Source organism: Dermacentor variabilis, chromosome 1, assembly GCF_050947875.1.
Source record: "Dermacentor variabilis isolate Ectoservices chromosome 1, ASM5094787v1, whole genome shotgun sequence".
Classification (NCBI taxonomy): Eukaryota; Metazoa; Arthropoda; class Arachnida; order Ixodida; family Ixodidae; genus Dermacentor; species Dermacentor variabilis.
In genome coordinates this window covers 241,051,687-241,062,670 of record NC_134568.1, presented here as the reverse complement: position 1 = coordinate 241,062,670, position 10,984 = coordinate 241,051,687, and the positions used below count along the sequence as shown (strand labels likewise).

The 10,984-nt window shown below is 48.9% G+C and overlaps 1 protein-coding gene across 1 annotated transcript; it reads left to right on the top strand.

Moving 5' to 3' along the window:
• Positions 1-9,021: 9,021 nt before the first annotated feature.
• Positions 9,022-10,714, top strand: LOC142573156 (uncharacterized). Its single transcript, XM_075682715.1, has one exon. It carries the CDS (start codon positions 9,082-9,084, stop codon positions 10,561-10,563), a length of 1,482 nt encoding a protein of 493 aa, XP_075538830.1. The 5' UTR covers positions 9,022-9,081; the 3' UTR covers positions 10,564-10,714.
• The last annotated feature ends 270 nt before the right edge of the window (positions 10,715-10,984 follow it).

Here is a 10,984-nt window from a genome sequence, read left to right as displayed (position 1 = left end):
CTCTGTCAGATACTCAATGCCATTATTTATCCACATCCCAAGGTACTTGTATTTATCGACTATCTCCAGCGTGGCCTCGTATCTTATGCTCGCCGCAAATGTTATCATTAAAAATCATGACTGCTGATTTTTCTTTGCTAAACTTCAAGCCTAATCTGTCTCCTTCTGTGCCACATATGTCCATTAATTCCTGCAGATCTTCTGCATTGTCAGCCATTAATACAATATCATCCGCGTACATCAGTCCTGGTAATGACTGTTCAATCAATTTTCCTTGTTTGAAAAATGATAGGTTGAAGCCGAGTCCGCTTTGCTGTATTTTGGCCTCTAAACCTTGTAGGTACAGCATAAACATCAGAGGTGACAATGGGCACCCCTGCCTAAGCCCCCGCCGAATCATTACAGGCTCCGAAACCTGCTTTTCCCATTGTATAATCACCCGGTTACCTTTATAGATATCTTTTAAGAAATTGGTTACTCCATCTTGCACTCCTAAAGTTTTCAGAATGCCCCACAAGCCCTCTTGAAGTACACTGTCATAGGCTCCCTTGATGTCCAAAAAAGCCAGCCATAGGGGTCTGTGTTCCTTTTCAGCTATTTCAATGCACTGTGTTAGCGAGAACAGATTGTCTTCTAGCCTCCTATGCTTCCGGAACCCATTTTGTAGCTCTCCAAGTACCCCCTCGTTCTCTACCCATGCCTGCAGTCTGTCCTTTATAATCTGCATAACCACCCTGTAAACCACTGACGTCACTGTTATAGGCCGGTAGTTATTTATGTCAGCTTTGTCCCCCTTTCCCTTATATATCATTCTCATCCTACTTAGCCTCCATTCGTCAGGTACTTTACCATCCACTAGCATTTTGCTCACCACCTCCCTCAATGCTTTCTTAGATTTCGGGCCCAATTTCTTTATTACCGTAATTGGAATACCATCGGGGCCTGCCGATGTGCTACTTGGTACCCTCTTCTCAGCCCTTTCCCACTCTTTTTGTCCAAGCGAAAGCAGTGGGTTGACCGGGCTATCCCTCTCCGACGTACTGCATGTACCATTTCTCTGTTTTGTAAAATTTTCCCTCATCATGGTTCCTATATGCTCCATTGCCTCCTCTCCTTCTAACCGAGTACCTTGAGCTGTTACTATATACCTCTTCTCTAGGCTTGTCCTATTACCCAAGGAGTTCAGATGTTGCCAGAATTTTCTAGCTGCCTGTTTATCTTTTTTATTGCTTATTTTTGACAGCCATTGGGACCCCTTCGTCTTGATTTTCTCGTTGATCAAATAGGATGCTTCCCTTTTGCATTTTATGTAGTTTACCAATTTCCTCTCTACTTCTACTTCAGGTTCTCCCTTACTTTTGGAATACCTGTGTTCCCTGGAGGCTTCCTGACGTTTCTCCATGGCCTTCTTAACCTCTTCATCCCACCAGCTCTTGAGTTTTCGTATCCCTTGCCTTGTTTTCCTGACTCGCGCCTTACCTAGCTCACGCTCAAATAGTCTCATTAGCTTTGGGTAAGTCCAATCAGTTTCAGTACCCTCTGATATTTGCTCTTCAATTTGTTTGGCCGCTATTTCCACTTGGTCTTCTGAGTAAAAAATCACATCTGGCGTTTCCTCGCGCGTCGTTCGTGCTTTAGTTTCCCTCTTAAAACTCAACTTGATACGTTTGTGGTCGCTACCTATACTTCTGGAGCCCTGTTCATCTATAATCATGGCTCCTAATCCATCGTACATCCTATGTGACATTAACGCATAATCTATTGTCGAGTGTCGACCCCCTACCTCCCATGTTATGATCCCGTCACACTTTTCAGTAGAGTTACAGACAACTAAGTTAAGCCTCTCACACATATCCAGCAGCATGTTACCTGTGGAGTCTGTGTACCCATCCATATCTTCAACATGCGCATTCATGTCTCCTAATACAATTACTTCACATCCTTTTCCTAGCTCATTGATGTCCGCTGCTATACAGTCCAACATTTTTTTGTTTTCCTCTTCAGCATTTGATCCTGTCCAAAGGTATACAAAGCCTAGAATTGTTTTCGCCCCTGCTACTTTTCCTTTTAGCCATAAATGCTCCTTGCATTCCTGCTTGACCTTTTGCCAATTTGTATTTTTATGAATGAGTGCTCCAATTCCCCCACCCTTTCTGCTATCCTGCACTCTGTTGCAATATTCCCATGCATAATCAGGGTTACAGGGCGGTTGTTCCATGTCCCTAAGATGTGTCTCTACAAACCCATAAACCATTAAGTTCTCCTGTCTTAGTTGTTCTTCGATTTCCTCCCATTTTAGCCTATTTCTGCCACCTTGCATGTTAATGAACCCTATGTCTGACTTAATTTGGCTCTTGCGCTTATTCCTGTCACCTCTCCTACAGTACCGATGTTTGCGTGTTTGTGGCTCCTGCCTCGAATCGTCCACGCCTACACTGCTTCTTTCAGAGCTCTGGGTCCCCCTAAAAAAGCTGTTGCCTGGCGACCCATCCTGCCCCCTATCCTTTTGCCAGTGGCACCACTGTAGTGAATGCTATCCTGCACAAAAGGCCGGAAGCCGGTTCCGTACACGTCCCTGTTGACCTCGATCACGCTGTACCCGAGTCGTCCGCTCAGACTCCTAATGACCCGATTGGCCTCAACCACCCTCCTTTCTACCTGGTAAGCCTGGCCCTGGATCTCTGGGATAGTGCATATGGTCACATGCACCCTCCCGGAGGCCTCTCTAAGCTTACTCAGCCCAGTCTCAATGTGCCTCTCAAGGTCCTGGCTTCTCCCCTTAAGCACGTCATTGAGCCCGGAATGCATAATGACCAAGCTGTCGCTCTCCGTGCTGACCCCAACTACTTCCCGCGCCTTGGTCATTGCTTCCGCCATGCCCTTGCCCGCTTGCGCCTCCACCTGTACTCGCCCGTCCGCCTTCACTCTCGCCATCACGCCCTGTTCGGCCCTCCCCGCATTGGAGTCCCCTATCACCAGGACCCTTCTACGTGCAAACCGTTCGACTGCAGCCTGTGTCCGCTGCCCCTCCCTTTGCGCCCGCTGGCGCCCCTGTGGCTGCAGCTTCGCCTCACTCGGGGCGCGTTGTGCAGCTTCACTATAACTACGCCGTTTCACCGGCGGCGAGCTGAGGACGGCTTGCTCTGGCTCCCTGCCTCCCACTTCGCCTGTAGGTTCTACCCTACTTTCTGAGTTTTTGCCAGCACTTTGTTGTCCTGACCCGACCTTCTCCGCTGCCCGCGTCTCCAGCGCGTCGAGCCGCCTTTCCAGTTCGGCGCTCCTTTCTTTTTCTTCCTCAAGCTCGGCCACGGTCCTTACTAACTGCGCGGCCTGGGCCGCCTTCACCTTGACGAAATTGTCAACTTTCGCCTGCAGTGCTACCCGCTTCTCCTGTTCCTCCCTCAGGTCTGCCTTAAGCTCGTCGAACTTAGCCGCCCAATTCCCTTCCAGTTTTTGGACGGCTTCCCTGACGCCCTCGCACGACCTGCACGTGAAGCTAGACCCCTCCGCGTCTGCTAAATTCTGGAACTTAGTTTCGTCGAGGAAGCACCATCGCAGGCACTCGTCGCACTGCACTTGCTCTCCGTCCCCCGCGGGCTTCACGTTCTTCGATTTCATCGCTAGGCCTACGTCCCTAGGCCCAACGAGGAAGTTCGCCTTTTCGCGCCTGTCGCCATCTTTGGCTTCGCTACATTAGCCACCGCATTCCGATCCTTACGGCGCTTCTTTCTGTGGCGCTTTCTCTTTGAATTCTCCTTCATGTCGCCTTCTGGCGCCTCGTGCTGGCCGTTACACATCTCATCGGCCCGGATCGGTCTCTTGCCCGCACAGTCTGAGTGATTATCATTTAAATCGACTCTATCTTTGCCTCGACTGGCGGACAGCCCATCCGACTCTGGCACAATGCAGCAGGCTTTACTCGAGTTATGCAACTCGCACTCTTGCGAACTGCCCTCTACTGCATTGCCCAGCTCACGCTGTGCATCGACACACAGCCCGTCGGTCTCGAGCGCTGCCTCACGTGCACAGTCCGAATGATTCCTAAATAAATCATCCATCTCTAGGCTACCTAGACTGGCGGAGAGCCGCACCGATCCCTGAACAATGCAGTTGTCCTCTCGTGAACTACGGAGCTCGCCATCCCGAGAACTACTCTCAACTGCATCGTCCAGCTGGCACCTCACTTCGGCATGCAGATCTGACTCGACATGGGTGCTCGTGTTTGTCAATTCCGCAGTATTCTGTACCTCGCTAACGACCTCGCTACCATGAGATGCGATGCACACGCGCGGTAACTGTGCCAATTTGTTCGCAGCTGGCCTAGCTGTCTCTACAGTCCTGTGTTGGCACATCACCTCGTCGCTCTTACTCTGGCCTTTAAAGGCCTCTGTTGTCACTAAGGCATCGTTAGCAGCTAGCCCTTTCCGTTCGCGTATGAATGGGCCGCTAATCTCACAGGCAATACTTTTCTCGTCGGCTTTTGGCGAAAGTCTGCTAGATACATTCTCATTCTTTTGCTCTGTACTGCCTACAGAATTTTCAGACAGGTGTTGTCTTTGTTCCTTTAACTGCTGAAAATACTGTATCTGTTTTTTCAATGCCGCTACCGCTTTCTCGTGCTTTTGCTTACGTTCTTCTCTTTCCTCTTTCTCTAGGCGCTTACGCTCTTCTTTTTCCTCTAGGCGCTTACGCTCTTCTTTTTCCTCTTTCTCTTCAATGCTATCTAGGGATTCCGTCACTTCCTCGTCGTCTGCCCCGGTCGCTTCGATCGCCTCAATGATCTCCGACTTTCTCTTTGATTCGGCAATTTGGAGGCCCAACTCTTTGGCCAAGCTCAACAATTCCGGCTTCTTTAGCGCCTTCAAGTTCATGGCTGCCCTTAGTGCTGCTAAACCTTCACTCTATACAACCTTGACGTAATCAAACTTCCGTCAACGGTTTAAAGAAAAATCACTGCAATGTACTTTCCAAAAAATACGTAAAAGCCAAGCGATATCTCGGTGAAGAAAAGCCGTGCACTCACCATATGCAGTCATGATCCAGACACCTTCCTTCCGAACGTTGTTGCCAGGACGAAGAGGCTACGATCTCGTAGTTGTCGTCCAAGTTGGGGTCTCCAGGATTCCGTATCCCAATCGCTGCCAGACAGTTTGTTGCGTTTGGAGGCGATCCCACCTCTAGCAACCAGTTTGTTGCGTTTGGAGGCGATCCCACCGCTGCCACCAGTTTGTTGCGTACTCCAGGGTAGCGTACCGTACTGCTGCCGAGAAGTAGCGGCGCCTGCCTATCGAAGCTCGACCGACATTACTTATTGGGTAGCGTGGCGTTGTCGGCAGACTACAGGCCTCCGGTAGACCATGGCGACCGAGCAAGGGCGAGACGATTTGCTAGTGCGAAACTTGCACGGTTTATTCAAAGGTAGTTGAAAGAAAATAAGAAAAGCATGAAGTATATCAAAGTACATTTCGGAGCCCCTTAAGTAGGCTCTCTACAAGTGTGGGCGGGATCTTACTTCCGTCGATGTCACGTGACAGGCACAGAGAGAGGGCCCCTCTTCCTGCATTACCGAGCACGGGAAGGAGAAGTCAACCCTCACTTCGACGAATCCTGGTAGAAGGCCCTTTGTGCGCAAGCTGACTGACGTTGGCCCTCGCAGGAGAAGTCAGCCCTCTTTTCAACGAATCCTGGGAGAAGGTCGGGTGAACGACCTGTCGCCCGTGGTGTCCTGCCTGGTAGAAGGTCGGGTGAACGACCTGTCGCCCGTGGTGTCCGGCCTGGTAGAAGGTAGGGGGGGGGGGACGACCTGTCGCCCGTGGTGTACGACGCCAACCCTAACACCGTCTGGACCAGTGTCCTAAAACTTTCTCTTCTGTGAAGGGGCGATTGTTCAGTTTTTCGAGCGCGGTCACGGGCACTTTTCTTGGCACATTGTAACGTGGACAGTCACAGAGGAGGTGCGCGATCGTCTCTTCGCAGCCGCAGGTGTCGCAAGCAGGGCTGTCGGCCATTCCAATGCGGAAGGAATATGAGTTCGTGAATGCCACGATACGCGTTCGAAGTGTTCGCCAAGAGCGTCGGCCTTCCAATGCATTCCCATGATTATCAACCAGAGGTAATGGCTGTGTTTTCTGCCCATTAATCCTTTTTTGTCCATTCGAAGTTTTCGCCTCCTTCGTGTAAGAGTTTATGCTTGAAAGAAATCTCTCCCAGTTGGCCTTCTTTGCCTGCCTTCGCGTCCGCCTTCGCTGTGACTTGACGTGTTTAGACTCAAAGAGATTTTTCCGCAGTCGGAAATTGGCGTAGTATCCTCCGTGCCTTATTTTGTTTATTTCGCGCCTGCTTGCAGTCATTGTTCTACCACTGCGCCCGTTTTTTAGATGAGCTGCCCTTCGTTTGAGGAATGCATTTCTCTGCTCCGTCTAAAGAGCTGCGAAAGCCTGCGCGATCACGAGACATTCATTCGATTATTTGACATTTTCATTCCAATGCGTTGTTACTTCCTATTACTTGTTTTCTCCCACCAAAGGTCGTTAATTCGTGTGCCTTAGCTTTGCCTCAATTAACTTCGCCCTAATTAACACCAAAGGTCGCGGGTTCAACTCCAACCAAAGGTAGTGGGTTCGACTCTCGACTTTCACCATGTCAATTAGAATCCAACTTGGAGATATTGCCGGTTCGCCCATACCTCCAAGTGGGTTCGACTCCTACCACAGGTCGTCTGTTCGAGTGCTTTAATTACCTATGTCTTAATTAATTGTGATTTAATTAACTTCGCCATGATGAACACCAAAGGTAGTGGGTTCGACTCTCAACCTTCATGATGTCAATTGGAATCCAGCTTGGAGATATGGCCGGTTCGCCCATATAGGACCAATTTGCTGCTCCAATTTCCTTTCTTATGTTTGCATTAAAGCCCCAGAGGACTCATAATACTTTTTCCGTTCAGAGAGAGAGAGTAAATTTTTATTATAATTCAGCCCCTATAGTCTGTAGTATGTTGATAACTCGTGCAATAATTGTACCGTATTTCAACTTCCGATAACATGCTATAATTATATTCCGCAAATGTCGACATCTTTGAAAATACACCATCCATGGTTTTAATGAAGCTACTGAGCACTTATTTTAAATGGCTCTAGCCTGTTCACTTTTGTTTACAGATACGTGAAACTGTTTTCATAGCGTCATGCCAGGTGTCTTGCAATGGGCGTCACAGCTACAACCTAGCGCTTGTCAGCCTAGTGTGATTTGTGCTACTGCAGTATTATTATTATTATCATAATAATAATAATAATAATAATAATAATAATAATAATAATAATAATAATAATAATAATAATAATAATAATTATTATTATTATTATTATTATTATTATTATTATTATTATTATTATTAATTCTAAGCAGCCAATGCAGGAACTCATAAAACCCCGGCAGAGAGTCTGCATAAAATGGAAGTGGCTGCTTTTTGTTTGTCTCTCCCTCTCTCTCTAAGCACGTTTCGCAGGGTCAGATAAACGTGCTCAGGGATAACACTGCTCCGGAAACAAACAATAAATGGGAGCCAGAAGTTAGCGATTAGAAATGAGGGTAACCGGTACCGCAGTTCTGCTGTGTCCGTGTATTCCAGTGCTGATAACAGACATATAACTGGCGGCAGAGGGGCCGCCAGCTAGGTATGTTCTATCAGCACTTGAATGCAGACAATTGTACTGCGGGTACTATTGCCGGCCCGACAAGTCTAGCCAGTGACTCTTCCGAAGAAAGTAATCGATTGAGCAAAGCGCGATGTGTTGTTTGCTGCTTAGTACTGATCTTACAAGGGAAAACATTCATCTCGGTGAACGGATGTCGCATTCCCAATACTCGTACACGTCTTGCAGTAGGCGCGCAAGGAGGAGCCGATTCCGCATCTTCACATAATCGCGTCTTGCGCACGCCGCCACGGTGCCTTTGAAAGCACTCCTATGTAGTGTCTAAAAGCAGTCGTCAACTGTCGAAGCTAAAGAGAGGTATACCGCATAGCACGCTTTTCGCGTAAGGTGCACATGTTCGAAGCGACTTATAAGAGGTAAGTGATCTGAAAATGTGAGTTTAGAACTCACTCCTTCTAATGCCGTTCTCAGCAGGTAACTACATGGTGCTTGTGAGGCGATCAACATACTACAGACTATAGGGGCTGAATTATAATAAATATTTACTTCTCGCTCTCTGAACGGAAAAAGTATTATGAGTCTTCTGGGGCTTTAATGCAAAGGCTGCGCCTGCGCTAGTTGATACGGAATTACTAATAAAACAACGCGTAAGATAACCATAAAGAAAAAAAAGAGCCAATATGGTAAGGCTTTTAAAGGCATTTAAATTTAAAAGCGCAACAAGAGACGAGAGTACAGTGACAGATTCAGGACAAGGCGCTGAACTTTCATCGGGAAATTTTATTTTAGATAAATAATAAGACGGTATGCAGATACGCGCAAAAGAAGTAATCGAGATTGCGCAGCGCAGGAAGTGTATGCTAGTTAGCACTTGTTATGTGCAAAGAATAAGTAGGACGCCATGTCTGTAGGTGACTTTACGCGCCGTTGCATTATGCTAGTAAAGAAGCGGGGTGCTATACCTCAGAACGCGAAGCGTTGCTTGTATACCAAAGACGAGTTTTGAAACACTGAACTGAAAAACAAAGGACTAAGGAAGACAGACAAGGACGTTTGTTTATTCCTTAGTCCTTTGTTTTTCAGTTAAGCTGCTCAAAACTCGTCTTACCTGCGAACCAACTGGCTCAGTAAAATACCGTTCTTGCATACCATATCACAGCTATCACATCGCTCGCTATACGAATGTAAATATCGACGGCTAGCGGCTGAAACAATCTGAAAGACATGCCACGGCCGCGGATCGGCGGTCGCGGTGGGTGGAGGAGGGAACAACACATGGTGAGAAATGGAGAGGCCGAGAGAAGATATGTGGAGAACAGAGCCGCCGCAACGCGGCGCGCGTTGATAACGAAACTTTGATCACTTGCGGGCGTCGACGCGCGGTTTGGCGGACGTATTCGCGGCCGAGCGCTGCGGGACGTTTGTTATGGGCCACTACAGCGAGTCTCTGAAGCATGAAGGACTGCGCTACTACTTCGAAGAAGCATCCAGACTCGATTACGACCAAGCGAAAGAGATCCTGAGCTTTGAACGTGCTGCAAGACCGGTCTACCGAGATGCGTGGAAAGAAGCTGATTCCCTATACAAGGTGAGGCGTAAACAGAATCCTTCGCATCGGTGGCATGTGATGAAGAAAGAGAACTTCGTGGCCATTATGTGCTATACGCTGGAACAGCCAAATATTTGCCGTCATTTCAACCAACTCTGCCGCGCCGCGATGCCTACGAAGGAAAGTTGGCATTCTTTCCCGTTCAAAAGTCTCCTGTATTTCCTCATCAAGGCGTTCAATCTGTTGCCTAACTTTCATGCGCCTGTGGTGTTTCGAGGGGTCGACAAGTTTGTTCACACCAAGAATGAAGCGCAGTTCGTTCAGTTCCTGTCTGCCAGTGCGCGCCCTGAGCAAGCGTCAAAATTTGGCCGTGGTGTGCATCTCCTGGTGCTGCGAGGCGTTCCCGCCTCTCTAATGAAAGACATAAGCATCTACTCAGTCTACCCAAAGCACAAGGAGGTTTTGATCTGGCCGTTCTGCGTGTTTAAGCTAGCAGCGGGGGAGGAGGAAGTCGTGAAAATTCTTGAGTTCGATCGCGAGGAAACGTGGACTCAGGAGGACCTTTGTGGAACTAACACTTGGAAATCGACTGTCACTCTGCCGGAGTCGCGCACTCATTTGACCATTGCTCCTTCTAACCGCATCGCTACCGCTAAGAACAAGTCTTCCAAACGACCGGCGATTTCCGGAGAGCAAGGTGCGTTTTCACTCGACTCTCCAAGTCCCAAGGGTGCCAAGACCACGTCTCGACAACCGACACCGAGAACCAGACACGTTGCGCCGCCTGCTCGCTCTTCTGTCAGGCGAGATGGGCTTGGAACCCCAACCGAAGCGGCAACTTCGACGACCGTTGCCACATGTGAAAATCGCCGAAAGGTTATCGGTAAAATCAAGCAGGACTTTGTGATAACGGTACCATGCGACTCCTCTAGTGAGCCTTCTTTTAAAGTTTTCCCTACAGTCAGTCCGAGATGGAACGGGAGCTTTGACAAAATGGGTGCAAGGAACAATGTGGGCCAAATACATGCACACTCGCAAATGAAGATAATGGCAGCTTCGGAACAAACCACGTGGGATGCTGTGATATCGATACCATCCGACCCCATTGAACCATCTGCAAAAGTTCCTGCCGGCAGACCGACATGGAACGCGCGCGTTGCCGCAGTGGGCTCAACTGACATTGCGAGCCAGACTCGTGCGCATGTGGAAACGAAAAGACTGGTGGCTTCCCACGAAGCTGCCAGCCGTGACAACGGTGGCGGCAGCGGTGTCCCTTGGAAAGGAGTAGCAGCAGCAGTCTTTATTGGTTTGATTTTGCTTTTAGGTGTAGGCCGTCTCTTGTCTCTTGAGAGAGCGTAAACTTCTATTTCAAATCAACAAGATTTGAGTCCGGCGTCTTTTTAGTGGGTCTGGGCACCCGCCGCGGACGCGGTTCCGAGACCTTGTCTCGAAGCGGCTTCCTCGGCTCGCTGGACGGCCCAGAGTTGTGCTGCTCATTCCAATGTGTGCCGGGATCCATAGCAAATGCCTCCGGCGCATCTCGCAAGAGGCGTATCAGATACTCCAGCGACATCCCATACACAAGGGAGAGGCCGACGTTGATAACCGGAGGCATTTGCTATGGATCCCGGCACACACTGGAATGAGCACCCCCAACGAAGCGGCTCACGGCGTTGCTCGAGGCCTGACTCACCGAGCAGCATCGGAGGAAGAGCCCCCGCGGGGTACTGCAAACGTCTGGGCATGGGAGGATCGTATGACCAGTTTTCACGACATCACG